At 41.8% G+C, this 26964-nt stretch overlaps 1 protein-coding gene across 1 annotated transcript in view; it reads left to right on the top strand.

The window, feature by feature from the left end:
- PLB1 (phospholipase B1) overlaps positions 1-26964 on the top strand; it is an 84622-nt gene that overhangs the window by 36271 nt on the left and 21387 nt on the right. Inside the window, exons 24-44 of the mRNA XM_054195400.1 lie at positions 70-135; positions 822-922; positions 3655-3736; positions 4395-4499; positions 5184-5279; positions 5761-5832; positions 6486-6545; positions 6943-7003; positions 7738-7796; positions 9569-9636; positions 10662-10705; positions 12733-12841; positions 16501-16552; positions 16680-16760; positions 17886-17951; positions 18355-18455; positions 19346-19427; positions 19877-19981; positions 21799-21894; positions 23006-23077; positions 24907-24978. Of these exons, the coding sequence (XP_054051375.1) occupies positions 70-135; positions 822-922; positions 3655-3736; positions 4395-4499; positions 5184-5279; positions 5761-5832; positions 6486-6545; positions 6943-7003; positions 7738-7796; positions 9569-9636; positions 10662-10705; positions 12733-12841; positions 16501-16552; positions 16680-16760; positions 17886-17951; positions 18355-18455; positions 19346-19427; positions 19877-19981; positions 21799-21894; positions 23006-23077; positions 24907-24978 (1650 nt within the window). The remainder of the gene's footprint in view (positions 1-69; positions 136-821; positions 923-3654; positions 3737-4394; positions 4500-5183; positions 5280-5760; positions 5833-6485; positions 6546-6942; positions 7004-7737; positions 7797-9568; positions 9637-10661; positions 10706-12732; positions 12842-16500; positions 16553-16679; positions 16761-17885; positions 17952-18354; positions 18456-19345; positions 19428-19876; positions 19982-21798; positions 21895-23005; positions 23078-24906; positions 24979-26964) is intronic.

The following is a 26964-nucleotide window of genomic DNA, read 5'->3' as shown; positions in this document are numbered from 1 at the left end:
CTCTAGCTAGTCACTGTTGTGCCTGCTTGAGTAAACTGATAGCAAAATTCAATCCCCTTGCTTCAACAGGTATACTATTCTCCTGAAAACTACACCTACAACCTGCAAAAAGCTTTGGACATGCTTCACAGCGAGGTAAAACAAACTTTTCTAGTGTGTGGGAGTGAGGATCGTGTTCTGTTTGTAAAGCAGTCACTGACTATTGATTGAGAATTTTGTTCATTGCTTTCATATGTGGACCAGTGCTGTAAGCAGAGATGCTTGCTTGCAGGAAAATCTTTGTGAGAGGCAGCAGAAAGAGACAGAGAAATATTTTACCAAAGGAATAAGGATGTGCTCGGTTCTAGCTGACGTGCTCTGGACAAATAACATAAAAAGTATTGTAACAAATTTGAAGGAACATACGGTATTCAATGGCTACCAAATGCTTTGCTTGTTCATTACACTGCAAATAAGTATATTTTTGTGGTCGTTGAGGGAGGTTCTTACATTCCCGAGGAGGGTGAGGGAGACGAGAGTATTCAAAGAGTTAGCAGGTGTCTGAGCTGCGCTGAGACCTGTAACAACTTATGCGGACCTTTTTGAAGTGATAATTTTCAGCATTTAAAACAGAACTAGGCAGCGCAGGCAGGGGCTGTAATTTAGTATTGTATGTGTAGGGGATTAGTTGTTTAGAAAGTACTTTGAACACTTCTGTTATAAATAATGCAAGCTGCCCGAGTCAGCAGGCTGCTACCTGAGGTCTGCTGTGGCTGTGTAGGGGCAAAGATGGCACTTTATGCTCCGGGCATTAGCTATGGGTTTACTTGTTCTCTTGGCAGGTTCCACGGGCATTTGTGAACCTGGTGACAATACTTCCCATAACAAGCCTCCGGGAGCTGCACAAGTCAACAAACAATAGCTGCCCAAAGCTGCTTATGAGGTTTGAAGATGATTTCTGTTACGGCTCTTGCTGTTGCTCACAGAGGGCTGCAAGGTCTTCTGGAGAAACTTTTTTTTCTTACAGGGAAAAGGCTCTAGTATTGCAGACCACCAAACACTTTCCTCTGTGTATGCACATGTACCTACACATTGATTTCAACACAGCATTTAGAAATACCTGTCTGTCTGTCACTGTCTCTGTATCTGAGCCCTGCTGTTACCACTTTTTGTGGTGGTGCCATTTTAATGACTCATTACTTATGCTGCAAGAGAGTTCAAGCCAGATCAGAAAGAGCTCAGCTGAGTATGACAGAAAAGAGATTAAGACACAGGATCTTCATAGTCAATCACTTTAAACTAGCTTTATTTACAGATTTGCCTTTCTGCAGTCTTAAAATGCTTCGTCTTGCTCGTGTAGTTTCTGATCTCTGTAATCTTATTGCTGATTCTTAGTTTTATTGTTAATTAGTTTCTCAAGTAGAAGTCTGGGATGCTTAATCATGCTACCTGTTACCTCATGGCTCAACAGTCCGCCCAGGTCAGCGTGAATCCACCACTGAGGTGGCAGGTCTGCACCCCAGCGAGCTTCTGGTGACTTGGGTAGGGTCCAGTGTGTCCCCCCAGACTTGTTTCTGGCAGGACTTGCTTGGTTTCAGAAAAGCAAATATCTCTTTTCTTGACAGAGAGGCAGAATAACCTTGTCCTGTGAAGGTAGGCAGCCATTGCTCCTCCTGCTGCTTGGGCCACGGCGCTGGTACTGGCTACTATGAGGATAGATATAGGAGTTAGCTTGGAAGCCAGAGTCACCTTGCTAAAACATCTGCTTTGAATTGATCCTGCTGGATCCCTTCAGCCACAAGGGACTCTGCAGTTGCTCACAGGGGAAGTGCAGACACCTGAAGAGCCCCATTAAAGGAAGTGATTTTACAGGAGGAACATAGATGTGATCCTCTTGCTCTGTTTTAAGGGCTCTCCAGTGACTGTCAATGGAAAAAACAGCTTTTAAGCTCAGAGTGCTGGTGCTTCTGATCACCAGTTGTAGTTTTTCTTTTTAACAAAGGTTACTGGCTAGAGTGCACACGTATCTCAAATCCCTAACCATTGGGCAAGGATAGTTAGTGAAGCCTTTAAGATTAAATTATCTCAAGATACCGGAAATCTTTTCCCATATTTTCAGGTGCTATGCTGAATTTAACATTTGCCTGTCTGGCAGCAAGCCAAGTTTACAGAGTACTAAACAGACCCTGTTGGGGGATAATAAATGCCTTGCTACTGAACTGAAGAAGAACCTGAAGGAGGCTTTTGATCTTGAAAGCTTGTCTCTTTTTTTCCTGAGTAGCAGCAAATAACCTAAAAAGAGTTTACGTTTCCACTAATTTTGCCTTGCTTATGTTACTGAAGCACTTCTGAAAAGGTTGGTATTGCCTTTCATATAGATGTACTGTAGCAGAAAAATACTGTTTTGTTAGTTGCTCTACATTAAGGCAAGTTTGGAGGCAGTAGGGATGTGCATATACTTTTTATGTATCAACTGCATCTCTTTGGAGCTATTGCTCCAAGAGCTCTCTCAGGGATGCTTTACTGTGATTATATGACAGGACTTTTAAATGGAATCCTTTTTCTCACTTGGATTTGTCAAGTAATAATGAGGCATGCCCAGGAAGAGGGAGCATCAGAAGAAAAAAATCATGTGCTAGAAGGATCAAAATTTCAGGGAGGGATAAGGTGGCCAACATGAGTTCACAGAACCTTAAAATGGCTCAGGTTGGAATGGCTCTCTAAGGATGGAGATTCCAGTGTCAGTCTTGGCACCTGTTTTGGTGCGCTGCCATCCTCCATGTGAAACATCCTGCAAATTGTGACCCTCAGTTGATTAGAATGAACTTGTGGGAACTCTGTCTTGAAGGATGCTTGCATGGTTCTGCTGAAACACAGCACGTTGCGCAGGTGTACTTACGAATGGTTTTTGTGGTGGGTTGGCCCCAGGTGGCAGCCAGGCACCGACACAGCCACTCATTCACTTCACCCCAGCAGCATGGGGGAGAAAACAAGAGTAACAGGAGCAAGAAAACCCAGTGGTCAAAATAAAGTCAGGGAGATCACTTACCAAGTACCGTCGCAGGCAAAACAGACTTGGCTTGGGGAACGTAAATGAATTTATTGTCTGTTAGCATAAATATTTAATTACTGATTCACATATTGGGAAATGAACAAATAAAAAAGTTAAACAGTTAAAGCACCTATCCTCCCTCATTCCCAGGCTCAACTTCACTCCAAGCACTCTCCCTCCCACCTTGTTACTGCCGCAGGGTACCCTCAGTCCCTTCAGTGGGGCATGGGTGGTGTGGGCAGCTAGGATCTGGATGTAGTGGTATCTCTCTGTCGCTCCTTTCTTCTTACTCTTGTCCTGTGCTCTGGCAGGAGTCCTTCAGATTTGTGCCTCTCCAGTGTGGGCTCATCTACAGGCTGCAGTGCCTGCTTTGCCATGGGGCACCTCCTCCTCATTCCTGCTGTTGTTCTCTCCTCCTCTCCCTCTCCAATGTTTTCTGCCCTTTTCTAAACAAGTTTTCACAGAGGCAGCACCATCTTGGCTGACAGACTCAGCTGTGCCCTGTGGTGGATTCGTTCAAGCTGGCTGGAACCAGCCATGTCCAGCACAGGCAGAACCTGGCCTCTCTTCACAGAGGTCACTCCTGCTACCAAACCCTTGACTTTGCCCCTCTCCTTCCACAGGGTCCTGTGCCCTTGTGTCTTAAACCCTGATGATAATTCTGATGAGATCAAGAAGTTGGTCTACTTTAACAGAAGGTATCAGGTAAGGCACGTGGCATTTGTTACAGGTTTAACGTCATCCTCCTGTTGATGAAGGGACCACAGAGAGGCTAATATTTGGAGGTGGAGGACAGTTTCCACTCATTTTAATGATGTAATCATAGTTATGATTTTAAAAAAAAAAAGGCAATGGGGAGATGGGAATAGGCTCAAGATCTTTACAACTCTGAATCACTAAAACAACAAAACACATAAGAAAAAAAAGTTAAAGAGCCATAGAAAGCAGAGCGTGTCAGAGAGCCAGCAGGTTTTCTTATTACTTATCTCGTTGGAGATCAGATTAAGTCAAAGAACATGATAACTCAAGAACAAACATCGGGCATGGGATGTCAGCCAAACCAAAAATGCTTCAGTGGTTCTGGAAGTATATCTTTTTGACAGAAAATCTAATTACTGAGCAGGCTGCTTGCCCATGTCAGTCAGGCAGCCATCCTCAGGCTGCCTCTCTGCAAAGAAGCCTGGGATGTGTGTCTCAAAAAGGTGGCTTTGTTGGCTGCCTGGTGTGAGCTGGAAATCACAGCCAGGTCTGGGTTTCTGCACTAGGGAGGGGGAACCCCTGGGTGAGATGTAGATGGATGGACAGACTCGTATGGGCTGAATGTAAAAGAAAGAACAGTGGCAACTTTTCTTTGACTCTTTAGGAGAGAACCCGCCAATTAGTGGAGAGCGGAAGGTATGACACTAGAGATGATTTCACAGTGGTTATGCAGCCATTTCTGACAAATGTGAAGATGCCAAAAACACAGGTAAAAACAACCAAAATAAATGTCCCTGCACTAAATCCTGATGCAATTCCACCGACTCTTCAAAATTGTCTTGGCTGTAAATGTGACCATCAGTTTTCTGGCTTAATAGTTATTACATTCAGTTGAATTAACAACCATAAGTGCAGAAAATGCTTATGGAATAACTTGAAGATAATGGGAAACAGGAATACAGACCTTGAAGACGTGATCTGGGGCACTTAGTCCACTCCACTGCAGTTGGACAACCATGCAGTAGGTATTTAGTTCAAAGTCTTCACCAGGGAGCACTTGCCCTATATCTCCCATACGTCACAAAGTTCCTTCCAGTACTTTGGTAAATTACTTTTAGTATAAAAGCCCATGTGCTTCGAAAGACTATAATGTGTGAATCTCAGGGGAAGTAAAGAATACAATCGATACCTGTGCCCAGGTATTCTATACCCAGAGTCACAGTGGTCTGTATTCCTTATTCCTTTGGAAATCCTATGTTAAAAAGCTTTAAAAGACTTCTTAATTCTGAGTTACTAGCGTTCTTTGGCCCAGTTTAATTCTCTTGGCCTCAGAGGCCTTTGCCCCTACTTCAGTTTGAAGTCAGCTGGCGTATATCTCTGAAAGAGAGAGGGGATAACGCACACCTTGTTGCATATTTACTGCCTCTGTGACAGCACGCGTCTTGTTCTCTAGGAGGGGTTGCCAGACAGTTCATATTTTGCCCCAGACTGTTTCCACTTCAGCCAGAAGTCCCATTCCCAGGCTGCACGTGCTTTATGGAACAACATGGTAAGACTTTTAAAGGTTGTATTAGTCACTCCTTGTCCACTCCATCTTGCCCTTGGCAGCAACCCCCCTCCTCCTGCCCGCGGGAGCTACTAGGTAGCTGGCCCTATCTCTTATGAGTCCTTAATTGTGTTTACAAAGGAGATGAGCGATCATGTGAAGAAACGTCACCTGCACTGTTAAACCAAACATTTCAAACCAGTAAATCTCAGGGTACGTTAAGGCTGGGGGTGTTGAGACTTGTCTCAGGGAGATGATGCCTGCCTGGGATGTTGATCATTAGGCCACATACATGGTGTATGGGAACTAGCCTCTTCAGCACACGAAGAAGCAGTGCGTGGAGGCAGCCACCAGCCTGGGTGCAGTGCACTGCAGTTGTCTTGCTGTGTTGCAGATGTAGTTTCCCGTGGCTGGTAGCCCAGTGTTACCCATTGCTCTCTGATACTCATTCAGTTTTCCTCTGTGCACCCCCTTTTCCCCTCAGCTGGAACCCTTAGGGGAGAAGACAGATAATCAGAAAATAGAAGATGAGATTCTTCTCAAATGTCCAAATGCGGTAAGCTATGAGGGTGTCTGTGTTTATGTGGAGGTGCTAGGGGTGGCTGGGAGTCTGCGTGAGCCTTTACACAACTGCCTGGAGCACTGTCTCTGTGAGGGTGTCTCTAACTCTTCTCCACATACTTTGTGCAACTGCCACCAGTAGCAGTATGAGTGCTCCCCCATGAGATGGGAGAGCAAGCTTGTCCAAGGAGTAAGCTTCCTCACAGTCACACATCACTGCTGGCCAAAACACAAGGGAAGGGTGTTTGGCCTGCCTAAACAAGATCATCAAGTATCCACACTGAACGACTGAGCTTCAGTGGGGGAAACGGGGCAACAATGGCACCAGTCAGCACAGCTCTGCAGAGGTCACTGGGACTGCCTTGCGGTGGGACCACAAGCTTCTTGTTAATCACACACAGCAGGGTCCTGAGCGTATTCTCTAAGTTCTGCCTGTGTAAAAATATTGCCCCAGGTTTACATTGTTATTGTATGGATTTTAAAAATGCCATTCCTTTCTTTCTTTTTTCTTTTTTTTTTAATCATTGGGATTCATTTGCATGAAGCTGCTAATCGTCTACAGACATCTGAGAACTGGTGGTTGGGTAATAGAAATTTCCGTGTATTCTTCTGATGCTTTGCACTGACTCAGATTGCCTTGTTTTGTAGGCTGAGCCATTCCTGAGGACATATAAGAACAGTAATTACACATACCCTAACCAAACTCCAGTAAGTGTCAACATCCATCTCACTCTGTTGCATCTGCTCCTGTATGGTAACCAGATGAGTCATGCTCTGCACCACAGGTGAAATCAGTCTTTGGCCAAAGGGTTTCAGGAGGCTGAGCGCATGGCACCGAACAGGAAAGCACTCCCTGAGTTAGGCAGAATGCATCCAGAAACACCTGTAGGAACACATGCTCAGACAGCACAGTTATCAGTACGGGATGCTACTCTAATCTGAGCAATACTGAATATGACTATTGAATTGAGAAACTGAGGCCTGTCTGGTTAATTACATACTAAACAGGCTTTGGTTTATCCACCTGGCCTCTACTGGGAAGATCCTAGTTACTGCCGACTGTATTTCCTAGTCAAATGGTATTCAGCTTTCTTCTTCTCTTTAGAATCATGGAAGCCAGCTGCTATGCGAGGACAGGTCTCCATCCTCCCCTCCTGCAACTTCAGGTAGTCTTGCCTGTTTTGTCTTATGAAGCTGAATTACTTTCAACTGTCCTTCAAGATGAGTTTTTATTTTTGCTGAAATGACTGATGGACTGTGGAAAAATACTGATTGGAAAAGATGTAATGTTTTTTAGCAGCTGCTTGACAGATACAATGTCATACTGTCACGCAAGGTAACTTTCTGACTAAGTAGCTCCACTTAAATCACTGCCAGTGGAGAACTTCAAAATATCTTGTGAAAAAATTCCAATTTGTGTGCTGACATAGCCTATAAGTGATACCACCTAAATCTTGGGGAAGGAAACCAGAAATCTAGCTTCCTGCATGTTATTCTAGGACATAGCAGTATTCAGTTTTAAATAATACTTTCATATTGTCTTCTCCTTAGTCCTTCTTTGCCTTCTTACAGCTTTAATATGCTGTTCCTGCTTTGTCTAATACTGCATTGTTTTATCTTCATCTTGATGCTGGACATTGTTTGCAACTTAATATTATTTGCTCCTTGCTCTTCTGTGGTTTTGGTAGCAAAGTTAACCATTGACACGCTGAATAATATGCATTTGCTGCTGCTACAAACACATGAGATAAGCTGGAGAGAGCTCCTGTTTTAACACCTGGGTATTGGAAAAACAACATGCCTGAGCATCAGAATGCGCAATGGCATGTTTCACATATACAGTGGTAAAAAAGAATAGCTATTTCCTATCCAGGTTCAGCTGCATCTCTTTCCTTTGCAGTGCATTCCCTGAAGCCAGCTGATGTGAAAATTATAGCAGCTCTTGGGGATTCTTTGACGGTAAGAAGATAAGTGTTTTTACTATTCTCTTGGTAAAACTACAAACATGTGCCTGCTCCAGTGGAGGGGAAATAGCTGTTGTACCTAGAAGCAGAGATCCATTCATTCATGGATGATAATAGATCTAGCAGCTAGAACAAGAAAGAAGGTGTCAGTTCTCCAGCACTGTTCCTCCCACGCGCATATTCACATGCTTTTGAACTCAGGCAAAAACACAGGCAAATCCTTTAAAGAGGTGCTTAAATCATTTGCTGAGTTGGAGACAGAAGAGCTCAGATGCTGTTGAAACTAATGGGACAGAGTACAAGCCTTAGATTGTTGTGGTTTTCAAAGTTTTTCTGAATAGGAATGGGCTGGTGAACCTGTTCTTTTGCCTCAGTTCTTTCAGGAGCTAAGGGATATTGGATAATAGCCTTTTATTCATTTTAGCATTACTGAGATAAGGATGTGCTGGGGTGAGAGCCCTCTGACTTTATCCATTTCGGAAGATATTCAGTCTCTTTATTGTGTCTGTTTAACTCGTGGCTAATTTCTTTATCAAGATGTAGTTCTTGCTGAGGATTATTATCTTTGGTAGCCTAGAAGGAATATGTCTTAGCATTCAGACATCCTATATTCCAGTTATGTCTTTCTGCCTAATGTCTTCATACTGGTCAAAGACTGAAACTCTGCAGTCAGCTCAAAGGAAACACTGGGCAGAAAGATGTAATTGGAACATAGATTTATCTGAATCTGAGCCTTAACAACAAAGGCATTGTGTGTACAAACCATGAAGCATTTACAACTATCTGGCAGGCACGTTGCTAAAACTCCCACACACAGGAGGCTACTGAAATAAATAGAAGCATTTGAATGCAAACGTGCAATACTGACAAATGCAAGATATTCTGTATATAGCTGTGGTTGCCATGTTATAATATCCAGGACTTGGCAGGTGTTTCTGCTTCTAAGTATAGTCTGTAGGAAATGAGAAAAAAATTTGCTTTCATAGAAAGTGCAGTGGTGCGTTGCTGTCTTAGAGCTGTGCTTGGCCCACGCACAGTTATTCAGAACATCAGTTTCCCATTAATTCAATAAAGTTTATACATAGAAGAAAATGTAGTATTGTGGTTTAATCTCAGGTAGCAACAAATAATCCACCTGGTCTTGTGCTGTATTGAAGTACTACCCTGTACCCAAATTTAGCATGAAACTATAGTATCACAGCTGACAGGCACTCTGCTTCTGAATTATGGTGGTGTTTTAGGAGGGATGTAGTTGCTAGCTTGCCTCTTTCTTCAGGGTAAGTGTAGAAAGTGCTTTCTTCCTTGCTGTAGTACTAATATAAGTCTCTCCATTTAGCACAATACTCTTCAAATCGGTGTAAAGGTATTATAGTGCTTCTTTCTGAGATACGTTTGTTTTCTCTGTTGAGTTCATATAGTGTTTCTTATCATTAGCCAGAAAGTTTTATGTGTTTGTCTGAGACGTTTTTATCATTCTTGAGTAATGCAAATGTAAATGAGTTATTCAGCTCATCCAGGGCCATGAGAAGAAAGCCTTTGTTTCATGCCTCCATCATATTTTGTACACCATATACAACGTGATGCTTGTAAAAAAAATAATGACAGGTTTCACTGCATTCTTCAGGAGGAAGGTTGGGGAAAAGCCAGATGCCTTCTAAAGCTTTTGAAGAGATGCATTCAAAAATAAATAAGATTACTATGTATGAGTGACTATTGTATTAGTAATTGTGCTTTGATTTCATTTGGTTAATGGAAAATAATGTCCAGGCTGGTACAGGAATTGCCTCAGATAATCTCCTGGATTTGGACACTGAATACCGTGGACTGTCTTGGAGGTAAGCCTTCAGCTAAGGTGAGGAGGAGCTGTGTGTTCTCTCCTGTAAAGCATATTATTCCTTTCCACATGTTTTGTGGCTTTCAGCTGTCAGAAAATTGAAAAAAAAAGTTGCTTCTCTGGCTAGCATTTCTTGTGAAGATGTATCAGGATCCAAGATTTGACATAAGGGTGGCTTCACAGAAGATGTTTTCAGCAATGGATTTTAAGATAGCCTTTTGACTTCTCTCATGCTTTCATCTTTGACTGCTTGTGACACTATTTTTATGGTGGGATGGCAAGTTGGAAATCTACAAAACCAGAGAAAAATCACTGGAAAAAGCAAGTCAGAACTGGTTGCTTTTGGGACTTCTCAAAGTTTGCTATTTCTGAACTTTTTGTAGTACTATGGAAAACAGTTTGTTTAACTGGATAACTTTTACCACATGCAGCACACAGTCATAAAAGACTAAATTTTTTTTGATGTGACGATGTAGCTCAGCTGACATTGACTGGTTCTGTGCTGTCCTAACACCTCTCCATAAGATGGAGCGTGGCCTCAGTGTGTCCCACAAATTGAGAAGCTGGAGAGAACATACCCCTGTGTGGGAAGCAAGACAAGAGAGTGAGGAGCTGCTGCTGCTGCAGCTCTCTTGTCACCTAGGGCCTGGCAATTTGGTGCTACCTTAGAGTGGCTTCGTGAGGCTGGAACTGGCCTCAAAGTCAACCTTCTAATCTGCAGTACTTTAGGGCTCAATCATTCAAGTATGTAGCTGTCTTGGGCATTTTTCTGCCATTTCATAATGATTGACTATACCTGTGTACACCTGCAACATCATTAAATCCTTCTGACAAGCATCTTTGCCACTGAAACCTCAGCCATTCTCCCCAATAGCACTTCTGTCCTCTCCATGTATACTGATAGATTGATAGCTACCAAATTAATCACTTTTGCTTTTTCTCATGATCTGCAGTAGATTTTCACTTTGCTTATTGTCTCTGTCCACCTAAGAGATGACTGACTGGTATTTTTCTTTCTCATTTTAGTATTGGAGGAGATGCGTCGTTAGAGAATGTGACAACACTACCTAGTAAGTAAATGCTTTGCTAGATTTAATTGGCAAGATTGAAGAGAGGGAATGGGCTGATATGTTTACAGAGAGCTGTTAAGCATCTCAAAGCTGTTTTAGAGCAACTAACGAGAGCTACCTTTCAAAGAAACAATATCCTAGGACTAATGAATAAAAAGTTGGCTTCATCAGTGAAGCTAAGAAGCAGCTAGAAATTCCCTTCCTTTCTTTTCCCTCTCCCTTCACAACTGCTTCATGAGTGTTATTTGAATTTCTAAATAAGTTTGCTATGCCCATGCTTGTGGTGCAATTAACATTTGCTTTTAATAAATATTCTACCACAGCTTTTTCCAAAAAGAGATGTTTGCATAGAATAGACCTCTTTGGTAAATAAAGCTGACTACTCGTGCATGTAACCTGAAGGGAATAATTTTAACTTTCTCTTCACTAAAATATGCAACTATTTTATGCAATAGCTCGGTCTATTGTTAATGTAAAGCCACTGGAGTTTCAGTTTGGATCAGCTGTAATAATAAACTTCCATTTGAAGAGGAAGTTCCATTAACTGTCCAACAACTGTGTGTTGCCCGTTTATTACAAGCAGACTGTAACAAGAATCTAATTAGAATAAGCAATTACTGATTCACTGGATGCTATTACATTTGACAAAGCCTTCATTATAATGTGGTTAATTTCAGTCTTTGAGATTAAGGTAGCTTTTATAGTTTATAATGGGACTATTTTCACTATCAATCATGGGGCAATCGCAAGCACCGATATAGGCTGGGCAGCGACTGGCTTGAGAGCAGCCCTGAAGAAAAGGACTTGGGGGTGCTGGTAGACGAGAGGCTCAACATGAGCCGTCAGTGTGCACTAGCAGCCCAGAAAGCCAATCGTATCCTGGGCTGCATCAGGAGAAGCGTGGCCAGCAGGTCAAGGGAGATGATTCTCCCCCTCTACTCCACTCTCGTGAGACCCCACCTGGAGTACTGCATCCAATTCTGGAGCCCCTACTACAAGAAAGATATGGACGTGCTGGAACGTGTCCAGAGAAGGGCCACGAGGATGATCAGAGGGCTGGAGCACCTCTCCTATGAGGACAGACTGAGAGAGTTGGGATTGTTCAGTCTGGAGAAAAGAAGGCTCCCAGGAGACCTTATAGTGGCCTATCAGTATCTTAAGGGGGCCTACAAGAAAGCTGGTGAGGGACTTTTTAGGATGTCGGGTAACGGTAGGACTAGAGGGAATGGATTAAAACTGGAGTTGGGACGATTCAGACTGGACGTTAGGAAGAAGCTCTTCACCATGAGGGTGGTGAGACACTGGAACAGGTTTCCCAGAGAGGTGGTGGAAGCCCCATCCCTGGAAGTTTTTAAGGCCAGGCTGGATGGGGCTCTGAGCAACCTGATCTAATGGGAAGTGTCCCTGCCCATGGCAGGGGGGTTGGAACTAGATGATCTTTAAGGTCCCTTCCAACCCTAACAATTCTATGATTCTGTGATCACCTGTGAATTACTGTCAACTTCCTTTTGGAAACTACTATGGAGGCAATGGAGAATGTGGTGGGATTTTGTCAGAACCATGCATCTGAGGCTTTCTTCTTCATATTTGTCAGTAGTATGAGATTTTTACACAGCTGTGTAAAAAATCTCTACTTTTTAGCTAGCTCTAGCTGAAAACAGTCTCCTGCTGGGCTGAGGCCCCTTCAGCCTTGCTTCACAAAGTCACCATCACATGACTGAGCATTTTATTTTAGGCTTTAACCACTACGACATGAGATAACTGCATGCAGTAATCATCAATTCTGCTTGTTTTATCCTGCAGTGACAGTGCAGGGCACAGCAAGCACGCTGCTGTCTTGAGTTGCTGCCAGCTGGTGGTCTCTCTCTCGCCACTGCTTGGTGGATGCAACTAGTTGAGTGGAAGCCACAGCGGCTGTGCTGTGCCGTCAGAGAGCAAAACTACGGCAGTGCTGGTGTGTGTTAGTCCCTGTAGGCAGGAAGCAGACATATATGCTTTTCCCTTTCATTACCATCTTTCTCTTTCAGACATCTTTCGAGAGTTCAATGTTACAATCGTGGGCTATTCGACCGGCACTGGGAGTGAGAATGATTCGAATGCATTCCTTAACCAGGCAGTTCCTGGAGCACAGGCTGAGTATGTAGCTTTTTGTTTTACATTTGCAGGTGATGGTTGCTTCATCTAATTCCCTTTCAACTGTCTCATGTGCTGTCACAACTTGCTCTGAACAGCAAGCAAAACCAGTCTAGTTAGAGTTGAAAATTGGCTCAAAACCGGTTAAATGTGTGGGCTTATTTCATAGCTGAACCTTCAAATGAAGCCAACAGTCCTGGTTATGAAATCCACAAACAAGAAACTGGCAGAAACTGCTTGGTTGTGGTTTCTACTCTTCCTCTTCAACATCTATTCATTTATCAATTTATCTGTCAATAAATCTCTGAGAGCATGGATGTTTTCAGAAAATAAGCATGTAGTGAACTGGTAAAGAGATACTAGGAGAAAAACTAGATGAAATGTTCCATAATTCTGGCCTCAGGAGAAGCAAGCAGGAGCGGTCAAGAGAGAGGAAAAAACCCTAGCCACAGTCTGGAATCTGAAGCAAGGAAAATTGCTGATGGCCATATATGGCTTTTGGTGCATTGCAGACCTAGGGACTGTAATATCTTGTGGTCACCTGAATTTGGCTCTTTGCTTTTGGTCACACCTGGGAGGCTGCATGAGTTCAGCTTTGCTGTACTGCTTATCCTAGAAATCCCTGGCTTGTTGAAAGAGTCAGTGCTGTTTAATTAACAAAACAGATGGCTGCTGGAATTCAGTCACAGTTCGGGCACAGATTCTGGCAGACCATGCCTGGATTTGACATTGTTAGTTGATATTACCCAGACCTTTGTTTGTTTGTTTAAAGAAAAATTCCTATTAATTCCTAAGGAGGTCTTGGAAGCGAAGTTCAGAAGCCAAGTGAGGTGTTTGGGTTTGCTGTATCTAAGCAAAGGTTGTTGGGATTTATCGGGTATTTTTATTGCACTCCTGTGGGCCTTGTGTAACTTCTGACTCGCACGAGCAATCTCAGTAAATGCTTGGATTTACTGACAGAAATAGTCTGCTAGGTGCCCTGATATATCCTACAGCCTCCCATACCTGAGAGAAGGGATTTTGTTTCCTAGCGATGATTGAATATATCTGTGTATGTATGTCAGTGAAACATGTGCAGGGATTATAGCTCAAGTTCTTATGAAAGGCTGAATTGATTAACATACTTCTACATGTAGCGTATATCCAGATTAGCTTCAGCGTTCACTTGTTGGAAAGAATGAGATAGGTGCCTATCTCATATTTTAGATCCTAAACAGGCTTTTTGGAGTGGTGGGAGGGCTTGAAATGGGATACACAACCTCTTAAGTCACCAATATGACTTAAAGCAGTTTGTATCAGTTGTAACTGAGGCATTACTATTAAATAGTTACTTGTTAGCTGTATGAAATGAGTTGATGGATGTTAGTCTAATGAAAAATTTTCTACTTCTTCTATACTAATTAGTCTTTCATCTTCTCATGCAAGCAGCTGGACTGGATAAACATGACGAAGTGGAGCTATCTATGTTCTGCAACCATCTTTTGTAAACATTCATCATGGAGATGCAGACAACAATTGTCCCAGATTTGTTAGTTTTCTGTTGTTCTCTGTCTCATTACTTTCTGTAGAAAGGTTGCAAAAGTAAAGTCCTGTAAACTACTACACTAATATCCCTGAACTTTGTGATGCTTCTTGTGGGTTTCTGTTCTGTCACATTGTGGACTTTGATGCCTCTGAGAAGATGAATGCATCCTAATTGAATATCGAAATGTATTGCAACATAAGGAAAGGTTTCTTCTGCTTTAGGTATTTGTTTCTGGAATGATGGTGCGGTCCAGCATTTATTCTTCATCAGCCAAAAATATCCATTTTACTATGATTCAGAGGGCAAAGAGTCCACCAGTTAATGCTGGTGTTTCAGAATTGTTACCTGGCCTGTCTCACATTTGGGTGCTAATCTGGAAACTGGGTGCTGGGACCTTTCTGAAATCAGGTAGTTCTGAACCCTTGGGAGCTTTTGGAAACCAGGTGTAAATAAATGTTTCTTAAATAAAAACAGTGGATGGTTTGAAGAGCTCTTTAGTGAACTTGATGGCAATGTAGCGAGGCAGGTCTCATTCAGCAAAACATTCCTAAGCCTATCTGCATTCATTGCCAAAGTGCTTACGTACGTGCTGGAGTTAAGGGTAGATCTGAAGCATGTTGCTGAAGCAAAGCCTGGCTGAGATCTCTGATTTCACATGGAAAAAAAGGTTATGAATTTAAAACTGAGAGGAGAGAACAGGTGACAGGAACTGTGAATATCTGTATTCCCCATTAGCAAACTGTTTCTGTTGATGAAGATCTAAATTTGGTGGAAACTGCAGCTCAAGGATGAATGATTGCTGTTACCGCTTCATTCAAGATGTTGTTAGATCTTACTGGCTGCATTGGCTCAGGATGCGTCAGCACTCCAGTGACTGCATGAGAAATCAAAGGTGTTGCAGACGATCAGGTCAATAAGCGGTGTTTTCCTCTGGATCAATATTGAAGTCAGTGCCCTTGCTTAGGGGTTTCCACAATAAGAACAGAAGGAAATTGTGAACGCTTGTGGTAGCTTTGAGATATAAATAAGTAGGTTCTGACAGTGGACAAGGGTAACGGTGAGCAGAACTATTACATGAATACAGTGTCTGTGCCACAAGTAGATGTGTGACAGAGCTCATTCCCCATTATTGCCGGCTGGGGTTAACAGTTAGTGTTAGATCAGTATTCAGTTGGAGAGGGGTGGTGAGAGGTGTCTCCTGTTCCTACAATAAACACAGTGTTGCACAGGAGAGCTGAGCTCTGGTTGCCATACAAAACAAGTGTTGTGCTTATGAATGTCAGCTGATACGCTTCCAGAAATGATAGATAGTCAGTGAAGTGTTTCTAACGAGAGCCTGGAGGGAGATGCAGCTCACACTATACTACAGAGCTGCCTGGAAGGCCAAAGCTTTCCAACCATATTCTCTTTTCTGTGCATATTTGAGGATCAGTGTGTCAGGGCAGTCAAACAAGGTTGAAGTGTTCAGCCTTGGTAGCTCAAAATTCATGGCAGTTTATATATATGTGTGTATGTATATATACAAAAAAGAGACAGTGCTCATCTGACTATTGGAAAACAGCGAGGCTGTCATCTTAATTTGTCTGAGTAATCTTGAAATTTTCTTGGGTTTTTAATTACTCTGTAAGGGTAGTGTGCACAGAGCTGCTTTACATAATTGAAAATTAAGTATTCACTCTGGGTGCAGGCTACAGAAATGAGGGAGGTGTGCACAGTGAGCTCCGAAACACTTCAGCTTTGCAGGGGGATGAGCTGTGGTTTACACACAAATGATGCTCAAGAGAACAGTTAAATATTGGGACTTGGGATTCCTTTTTTGTTTTAGTCCACGAGAAATAGATTGATAACAGCCTAGTTCTAAACAGCTGGTTTATGTGCTAACCACTGTAACAGAAGCTGAACTTATGGCTCCAGATTAATTACTGAACATGAGTAAAATCAGTATGCGGGGTCAATTTGATGTTGACTTTCTGCAAAGATGTGAACGTGTAATCCACGGCAACATGAGGATTGTACTGTCTCCTCACTCAGTCCTTCTGCTATCTGACAACTTGATTTAAGGCGTAGGAAGAGCATTAATACTGTTCTCTCCGTAAGGGTGTTTTGTTCACTCACTAGTTGTTGTCCTTCTTCACAGGCACTTACCAGCCCAAGCAAGAAATCTCGTGAGACTAATGAAAACTGATCCCGTAAGTTGTCTGTGACTCCTTTAATCTTACAGCATGACAATAAACACAATAGATCCACCTGCAACGACACCAGATGTGTATCAAAGACAAAGAAATTCAGGCTTGTTATTTTCCTTTTATTGCACAGAGAATTGACTTCAGTGCCGACTGGAAGCTCATAACGGTGCATATTGGAGGCAACGATCTGTGCAACTGCTGTAAAGACCCTGTGAGTAGTAGAACTGGTTAACTAAAACTGTCGTGGGACTGTAATATCAGTGTAGAAACATGTCAAGGGAAATCCGTGGATCCTTAGAGCCTTCAAAGAGACAGCCCAAGTTGTATGTGCTGCTGTAGGTTTTGCTGGTGGTTGCTGCTGACAGTGTCCTGATATAAAAACAGTTACCAGCAACAGAGTAGGACGGTTGTGTTATCTCTGGTTTACTCCAGGGTAAGAACCACTGTCTTTTGACCATGAGCAAAAAATGGAAGGGAAGAAAAGCTTCACTTCTTTCATGTGGTAACTGCTCTACTGCTAGCATTGACTCTTTAGACATCCAAGAAAAAAATTATACTGCTTTGAACTACGACTAGTTCAGTCCTACAGTTGTCATCACCTCATAACTCACAGTGTAGGGAGGTGCTAGGAACAGGTGAGGTATGTATGAGGGAAGTTGCTGCAGTGCTCAATGTAATTTGAATTTTATGCTTCTCTGGATTGTGGAGAAGCCTTTAGGGCTGCCATAAGGAGATCATGGGAGTTGAGTGGGAAGGTGGCAGGGAGAGGCCACCTTTCTCTGCCAGCTTTTACTCTCTTGCCTTTAATAAGCTAACTTCTTGTGAGCATTTTCAATTCTCCTGCAATCCCTTGTGCTTGAGAAATTTGCTGCTTCTGCAGGAGCCTCGCTAGGCATCTTTGCTGCTGCTGCCAAGTTTTATAGCTGTATTTATAGCTATGACCTTGACTGGCAATGATTTCACCTAATTTTACGAGAGCTTATCAACTGGCTGTGAGAATGCCTGTGGCTGCGAGCACGCCTATGGCTGCTTGGTTTATGCTGTTCTGCATATGTTCAGATTAGGTTCCTTCCTGCATCTTTACACGAAGGACCCAGTGGATTTGGATTAAATATACTACTACTCAACAAGGTTTATTTTAAATCCAAAATTTCACCGAGTCTTTCTACATTTTAGATTAACTGATATTGAAATCCCTTGTCACTGGAAAGAAGCAAGAACATTCTACTGACCACAGAGTATGGCAGAAAAGGAAGTGAATTAATGTGACTCTCCAGCCTCCCAACCAAAATGCCTTGTTTCTCCATTTAGCAGTAATCTTTTCTCTTTCTATCAGGATCACTACTCTTCTGTGAATTTCATCAGAAGGATTCAAGAAACTCTTGATATTCTGCACAAGCAGGCAAGTGCTGTGAAATCGTCTAGCTCATACTGGTACATGACTGACTGATGCTGGCTCTTCTGTTTGTTTGATGTTGGGTTTTTTTTCTGTTCTGGTACCAAACGTATTTCGTTGACTTCTACAAAAGCATTTTCTTTTGTCTTGTCTATCTGAAAGTAGTGAGATGCAGGCTGAAATGACAGACAGTAACACTGGACCATGGTGTTAGAAAAGAATCAAAACCTGAGTTGGGGGAGTTTGGTGGGGTTTTTTGTTACTTCTTACCCCCCCACACCCCCTGCCAACTTCCAACAATGGAGAAAGGGAAGGGGTCTCAAATGGCTGGACTTTGGGGTAAAAGTGGGCTTGCATTGTGGGCTGCATAATCAGTTCCTTCTAAGCTAAACTCTGTTGTACCTTTCAGGTTCCGAAAGCTCTAGTGAGTCTGGTTGAAGTCATGGACCTCCTCCCTCTGAGACAGTTGTTTGTGGATACTCAAGTTCAGTGCCCCACTTATATGGCAGAGTAAGGCTTGTTTGACTTCCTTTTGTACCTGAGCTTACTGTCCGTGATGATAAAGCATGTTCTTATTCCATGCTTCTCTCATCATTTGAACTGATGTTCAAAGGTAGCACTGCAGTCCTACACACATCCCATGCAGTGCTGACATCACCCTGCCTGTTGGTGTTGCCTTCTCTTGGCTTTGACCTAAATGTTGTCAGAGGACCTGTGTGTTTTGTCCAGGCCTAGAACTGTAAGGTTTCCTGTGCTCCGTAATGTACAGGTCAATGAGCTCGAGTTAAAGTTATTGATAAGGGGTTCCTCAAGGTGGGGTTGAAGTCCACAAGCATTTGGATTTTCAGGCCTCTTGAGGGAATGTGGAGTATTTGCAGAGTAGTCAAATAGACAGGTTTCCCCTGTTTCAGAGGCTTTATTGCAATGGGAAATTTGCATTCCTTCATGACCCTCCATACAGGGACAATTTCTGTGTTTTGGGAATGCAAAAGGAATTGTTAATTGGAAAGGTATTAGCTCAGAGGTAATGCAGCCAGTACATTTCAAAGATCTGTTTTCTAGTTCCAGCGGGACTGGCATGCACCTCTATCAGGCTGCAGGGTCTTTTGATCCTGGTGTGTAATGAATGGGACAAACTATCATAGTACAGAGTACATCACTTTGATATTCTCGAGGGTGAAACCAAACTGTTTTAAAGTAGTATCATTCATATGAGGCAGAAAATAAGACTAAGGGTTGAAATGATGGCAAGGACGATAAGACATTTTCACAGAAATAGAACTGTACAGGTTTCCTTATTCCTCCCATGTCCAAAGGGGTTGGGTGGCAAAGGCTGACTTCTGCATTCTCAGATGTCTAACTCTCTCTATTCTTTTTTACTCCTCTAACCTCTCCCACAGTTATCTGTGTAGTTGTGTTCTCACAGGAGAAGAAAACTCACCAAATCTCACGATGGTGAGGCAAGTCACCAGAGATTACCAGGTATGTTTATCAAGAGTGGTGCAGTTACTTTATCTCCAGTTGAGGTGAGCTCTTGATTACCAAGCAACATATCATAGCAATATTTTACCCAAATGGGCCCATGAGCTAAGCAGGAGGTAATTTGATGCTACCCAAAACACTATATGAATAAAACAATGCAGCAAAGCTCTTCAGAAAAATTTTGTTTTCTAACCAAAACAATGGATAGATGGGAGTTTAGTCACCAAAATCCTGTCCCCACAGACAGTTGTAGTATTGTCTTCCAGCCTCGTCAGCCACTTTGTAAGACACCTTTTGACAACAGCTATTTCAGTTAAGAAGAAAAAGTTTCCTTCTGATTCTTGGGGTCTCAAAAACAAAAAACAAAAAACAAGCCAAACCCAAAAAAACCTAGTTATGATGCAGAAATGTTGATGGGTTATTGGTGGTTGCTTTTTTGTTTCTTGCAGCTTGGCATTCGGAGACTAGTGGAGTCTGGCAGATACGATACTCATGAAAATTTCTCAGTGATCATCCAGCCTTTCCTGCAAAATCCCAAGATTCCCGTTGGTCAGGTATGGTCTAAAGAGACTTCTGCATGTGAAGGACTACGTGTGGGTATCTAGTCTTTAGAGACTATCTGAAAAACAGCTTCAGCTTGTTCTGTGCTTTTCTTAGAACTTTTTGCTTTTTGGTATAGTACACCAGATTTCTTTATATAGTTAGCAGTTCTTTGTTTTACATAAAGTGCTGTTGAAATGAATTACTGTTTTGGAAAAAGAATCAAACCCTGAATTAAGAGGTTGGTTTGTGTATGTTCTCAAGGGTACATAAATAATTTTCTTTCTGAAAATATAACGTGATTAATAAAAGATACAGATATTAAGTTACAGTTCTTAAAGCAACATAGCTGTTTTGCTCACTGGAGACTACAGCACCACCTCCTCTTCATGTTCCATAACTCATTCTTCTGTGTCTGACAGAAAGAGAAGTTTGCATATGATGTGGTGGAAACAGCAGTTTTATGTAGCAAGCCCTTTTTCTTGTTATTGACAATTATATTTCAGTACCTCGAATGGTAAGTCTCAGTAAACTATAAATCTAGGGAATGACCCAAACCTTCCTGAAACTCCATTTTCTAGTTGTCACATGCATCTACACTTCCTCATCTCACCTGGAACTAAGAGCAGATGGGGTAAAATATTAAGCAGGGATTGCTCTGGTATAATTGAACCAGAGTGATCCTGAAAATGCTGGCAATAGCTGGTGGTAACTTTGAAAAGTTCAGGTGCTGCTACAGACAAATATGGAAAACTGACTGAAAGCTTCACAGGAAAAAACAGGCTTTGATATTTATTTTTGTTGTTGTTTTGGTTTTTTGTTTGTTTGTGAACCTCGTTTATGTGAAAAGTCATCGCTAGGGGTTTTGGTACTGAGGTAGGGAACACAGAAGTGAAAACAGAAGCAAAAACAGAAGCAAAATATTTCTGAACCTTTTTATAGTCTCACAAGCATTAGTTCAGATTTTAAAAAAGCTCGAGATACTGGTTTTTTTTGTATCTCACACAACATTTGAATGTTCCTGAACTGAAAACTCTGCCTCTAAACTTGGCAAAAGATCAGATATCGATTGCAAATGTTGGTAGCAGTCTTCTAATAAGCTAGCCCAAACACACTGACTCAAAACCTCCTCAAGTTTTGAGGAAGGACTGCTCTGACCAAAAAAACCCTGCTGTTTCAGTCACCTGTGATGTAAACTTTTTCTCATCTCAGTACTCACATGAAAGCCAAGATATTTAAATTTCCAAACTCCTTTTCCTTCAGATGCTCCAGTATCTGTATTAAAGTACACCTTTGCTCAGAAAGGAGACTGTACTGGTGTACTCGGTTAGCCCGGCTGCTTTTGCTTGAACACTTACTTGCTTCTTGTTCCTTTCAAACTTGCAGAACTGACACAGCTGTGAAAAAGCAGATAGGCTCTCTTCCTTCTGCTAAAGCATCCATAACATGCTCGTTACCATGCAAAGGTACTGCAGAGCACAGTGGTGCCTGTGGTGCCAGTTCTGATAACGTGCCAAGGAGAGGAACTCATCTTTATTGCAGAACCCAAAGACAGACTACACACATAATTGAAAATGGTGGTTCTGCTACTTCTGGGTGGATCTGCCCTTGGATGCACATAAGCACCTCTAGTTAAGTGTATCTAGTAGCTCATGGATCTCCAGTAGTACACTTTGTTGTGTCACCAGGTAGTCATGAGACTTTCCACATTACAGCAGCAAGAACAAGTAGCATGAACCTCCCATTACTGGCTCTGATTTGGCCTCAGCAACCCTGAGTTGGAGGTGTGGATTCTTCTGCGCTCAGATGTCTTTTACACTTTTGTTTGTAGGATGGGCATCCAGATATCTCCTACTTTTCACCTGACTGCTTCCATCCAAGCCAGAAAGGCCATTCTCAGCTTGCCAAGGCTCTCTGGAATGCTGTGGTAAGGTGACAGGGTCTGCATATAATGTGGTCTTTACCTAGACCTGACTACCATTAAAATAATCTCTGTAATAAAGATATTGCAGTTGCAATAAGGGCCTGGTTAACGCTGGACCTTGTGTTTGTTTCTTCTTTACTAGTTAGATACCCTCAAATTTCTGGCGCTGCTCTCAGCCTAGAATCTCTCGGTTTTCAAAGTGTGTGGGGAGGAGCGGGGCACTGTAAGTGCGTGATCCCAGTCATTCGTTATGTCAGCTGAGCAAGTCTACTTCACCTATTGTCATGAAAGGCGGGACAGTATTCAATAAAGATGATGTTTCTGTGCGCTGATGTGGGAAACCACCAAATAAAGAAGAACTGTAACTGCATATGTCAATTTAAAATGGATTACTTAGAAGTTTGTTTTAAATCCACATTTTGTGAATGTCTCATTAGGAATTAAAGTGGCTTTAATTCAGTTTTGGTTTACTACCTTTGGAAATGAGTAAAGCTCAATAGAAGTGCATCATTAAAGGTTCCTTAAGCAAACTCATTTTACTTAGCATTGCAATGCAGTAGGAGTACGCATCTAGTCAGAGGCGGTATCTCAGATCCTGGATGGTAACTTCTTATGTACTTCGGGGTAATGTCTTAACAGCTGACATGATTGCTTGCAATCCTCAAGCAGTACCTCTAATTAAATTTCATTTGATCTTCTATGCATAAACAGCCTTTTGTTGGAGACGCCATCATGCAGCTAGCTATAAAAGTTGAGGGACTCTTAGTGTCTTGTCTTTTATGCAAGAGAAGAGAGTTTATGACCTTGCTTTCTGGCGAAATTCCAAGGTACTTCATGTGCCTGCCAAAATCCTCCAGGAGTTCAAACTGATCCAGTGTAGCTTTCCACTTGCCATTTTAAGCTTCTTTCTAGAGTTGCTGTTTTGTTACGCAGTTGCCATGTTCTTTCTGAGAAATAGATGCATTTCAGCAGTGGGTAAATCAAGGTCTGTAAATACAGGCAGCTTTATATAAATTTGAAAGGTGTATTTAGATTCATTTGGATTAGAATTGTTATACGAATGTAAGATGAGCTGGAATGGTTACAAAATCGGGTTTTTTGTTTTCCTTTCTAGTTCCAGCCTGTAGACCAGAAAGCTGACTCTTTTGATTTCACAGCTGACATTGTGCTCGCCTGTCCAACTCAGGTAAATATACCCACGTTGTGGAGATTGGGTATCAGGTGGCTGTACATGCTCGCGCCTGCTGCAGAGAGCAGGGGTTCAGTATGTCTAAAAGAAGTTCACTGAAAACTTTTGTTCTCTGCTTACCTCTGAGTGAGCAGGTTCTCTCATACACCTGCTCTGGTGTCCCCTGGCTTTTACTGTGCAATGAATGCTGATTGACAACATGCTGATTTGTGTGTTTTCAGTTGTAGCAGAGGTTGGGTTTTGTGATGTTTGTGAAGTATAGAGGCAGCTCAAGCAGCAAATAACAGAATATGCTGCATTAACTTTCCCATCAGAATCAATGGGGTTTGGGCACCACAGTGTCTCTGAAAACTCTGGTGTCTGTTATCTTTTGATTTAGTGGCAGGTTGGTTTTCCTGACCTGATCCATAACAGAGGTACTTCAGACTCTTTGGAAGCTGCTTCTACAGTTATAAAACAAGCTGCTGAACTTGCAGTACAGTTGCTAGGTATCAGCACGTGGAAATGGCTGCTGCAGTCAGCAATAATTGGCTCCCTTTCTTCAGCAGTTTCAATGGGGAGGCCAAAGAACTGCACAGATCAGGGAGCTGAGTTGTTCTCTCAGGTCTGGAGACAGTCATTCCAGTCATACAGGAGGATTTTGTCCATATCGTATCCATCTTGTCAGAAAAGGAAGATCTGCTGAGTTATTAAACAGCATGTTTCAAAAGTCCTCAGATTCACTTAACTTGCTAATACTTCATTTTACCCAGGCAGCTTAAATTAATTTAGCAACTTCTTTAGTGCCACATAACGTGGATTTTATACTTCCTTTCCTTCATCCACTCTTATTCAAAGATGTTGCTTTTCAGAAGCAGGCATAGAAAAGTTTTATATCCCCTGCAAAAAATATATGGCCATTGTTTTCAGAAACAGTAAGCCCACACTGCTTTGGAAAAGTCATTGATAGCAATGTCAGTAGCTTTCCCTGCTGAGAAAGCTCTGGGGTAGACTATGAAACAGTGCTACAAAGGAATAAATAGACTGTTTCTAGGGGATTTCACCTTCTGTGTTACTAAAGGGAGTAGTAAATTATTTCAGATTCTGACACCCACAAATTCCATTTATTGTTCCCATGGTTTCTTACTACAGTTTTCAAATCTTACTTCAGGTAGTCATGTCCATGGAAATACCAGGTGTGCCAGATTGTAAACCAAGGAAAGTTATTTGTATTGAAGCAACTTAAAGTAGGATAAAACCTTGCAAATAAAAGATCAGTGGGTCTTCTGATCAATTACACATGCCTTCTGAATTTAGTGCTTTGTAAGACCTCCTCATGCAGATACTGGAATTGCTCTTATTTGAGATAAGTGGGCATCCCAGTGAATTTTTTTAGCCTATACAATGTGCGTGTACTCCTGGCATTAGTAGGGGACAAAAATAACCATGCAGCCTCTCATGGGCGGAAGAGTGATCCTCTCAGTAACCAATCTTTCATCTCCTTCTGCTGACACAGGAAGATCTGCCCAGGTTTCTCTAGACTTTACATCAGTGTCTTTTGAAAGAACTAAACATCTAATAAAGTCTAAGTAATTTGTGGAAGGTTAGGAGAGGAAAATATTAAACTGTAATCAGGGTCTGGCATATGTAATTTTTGCCATAAGGTGCTAAATACAAATCTTACTTTTGAATTTTAAGGAAGGAGTACGGTTTCAAAATCCAGATCTCCATTTTGCAGCTTAGGCAATTACTTTCTTGGTGATATGATGTCTTGCTATCCCTTGCTATCATCTGTGCCATGTGTTTATTGTCTATTTTCTCTTACTTTCGTACTTCTCTTTCTCCAGAACAACTCATTCCTGGCAACATACAAGAATAGCAACTATCTACCTGTGGAGCCCACTAATGAGCCAGTAGAGGTAATTGTTTCATCTTTTGCTGCATTTTAGGCAAACTATGCAGAGCTGTATCTGATGACTGTTCGTGCATCATCCTGAATTTATAGATGAGATGATAAGTTATCACCAGTTTTCAGAAAGGGAAGTCTCTCTTGCATTGCATTTTTTCCTGTGTAAACAAATATTAAACTCTTCCTAAAAGCTGAACAAAATAAATTGTATTAATTGCTGCAATTGTAGCAAAACTGCTCAGCAGTAAGTCACCTGGGATGCATCATGAATTCAGATAGCAAGTCCCTCGCAATAGGGAGAAGATAACTTAGAACCCTGAGCCCCCAAATGATCTGAAAAAGGCTTACATATTCTCTTCTTGAGCCACTGTACTTCCATGCACTCAAGTAAGTTTAACCCGTAGAGGGCAGTCACCTTTACATATTGAATAGGTGGCCAGATACAAAGGTGATAGGAATCCATTTTCAAAGGGATTCACTTTCCACCATGACTAAGGAACTGCCACAAGGTAGATTAAACAAACTGCAGAAACAAACTTGGTGTAGGATTTGAGGAAATGGGGCAGTTATTTGCTCCTGACAAATGGCTGCAGGCATGCAGACTAAGAGTGGTTGGAGATGGCAATCAAAATGGGCTGGGCTAGTTCGGCATTCTGGGGGTCCTCACGCCTAGCCGAATTATGAAAATCTCTGTGTGCCTTCAGGGTTACAAAGAGCAACAACCGTTATTGTTTCAGCAAGCCATAGTTTTCAATATCGAAATCGGAGTTTTATCTGTAAAGCTAGAGTTATACTTTTAATGGGTAATTCTTGCACTTCCACTGAATCTCAACAGCAATAGCTTTTGAAGTGAATAGGGTAAAGGAAAGAAACAGCAGGGAGAGTAAAGGAACAGTTTCCTCTCTGATCTAAAAATAAGCCCAGCTGTCCTTTCGAGGATCTGCAACCAGCCTTTAACTAGATGGCTGATAGTAGAGCCTATTACATTCATTTTTTTTTTTTACAAGAACAGATGAATTTGTCTTGATGTTTTTTTAACACTAACCATGCTTTCTGAAGACCATTGGTCCATATAGTTCTTCTCGGAATGGTATAGTTGTGCAATCGTAGAATAATTGGGTTTGGAAGGGACCTCAGGACATCCCTAGTCCAACCTCCCACTCCAAGCAGGGCCGGCTCTTAGATCAGTGTAAGCAAATGTCATTGCTAGTACAGGGACTGCCCATTACAACAAGTACAATTTTTTCCTTGCTGCCTTCTTAGCTAATATTTTTGCTCACTACCAAAGAACGTGGGTGGCACATTGATCAGTTATCTCTGCTGGTGAATGTTCTGCAATGTGTGGTTGACTCAAATTCCTCAGTTGGTGGAGTAAACATAGTAGCTATTATGTCACCTGCAAATGTATGGTAAAGTCCAATTATTGAGAGGCTGATAGTTCTCTTTACTGAAAGTTCTGAAGCTTCAAAATGTTTTAAAATTTTATATTCAGTGAAAGCAAGTGCTTTTTGAAAGTTTCTAGGAAAGTAATAGGTTTCTAGTGAGGTACATGGAGAAATAATAAAAATATAATACATTAATATAGTATTTTAACTTTGCAGAGAATTTTATTGTTGATTTTTTTTTTTTTTTTTTTTGGTTTTACATCTGATGTCTCTTGAGTCAGAGCAGTACTTCAAACCTGGAGACTCTACCTTCTAGGTCATGGACAAAATCTCCAGGCTGTAAAGGAGAGGAAAAAAAATTATCCTCCCTATGGAAACTTGTCTAAGCAATATTTCTAGATGAAATGCTTTGCCTTTGGAAAAATTGTATGCTTTGCCTAGATAATTTCACCAAAAGTAATTAATGTTTGGACAGTGTTCCACAAAGAAGAGGAAGGGGCTGTTGAGCTGTATAGGCACCAAATTAGGATCTGTGTCTTAACTTGGTTTTGCCCTTTGCTGTAGCATGTCTGAATTCCGTATTATCTTCTAACCACAAGGTGAACCAATTT

The sequence above is a fragment of the Rissa tridactyla genome, chromosome 3 (assembly GCF_028500815.1).
Source record: "Rissa tridactyla isolate bRisTri1 chromosome 3, bRisTri1.patW.cur.20221130, whole genome shotgun sequence".
NCBI lineage: Eukaryota > Metazoa > Chordata > Aves > Charadriiformes > Laridae > Rissa > Rissa tridactyla.
This window is presented reverse-complemented; position numbering and strand designations above follow the sequence as displayed.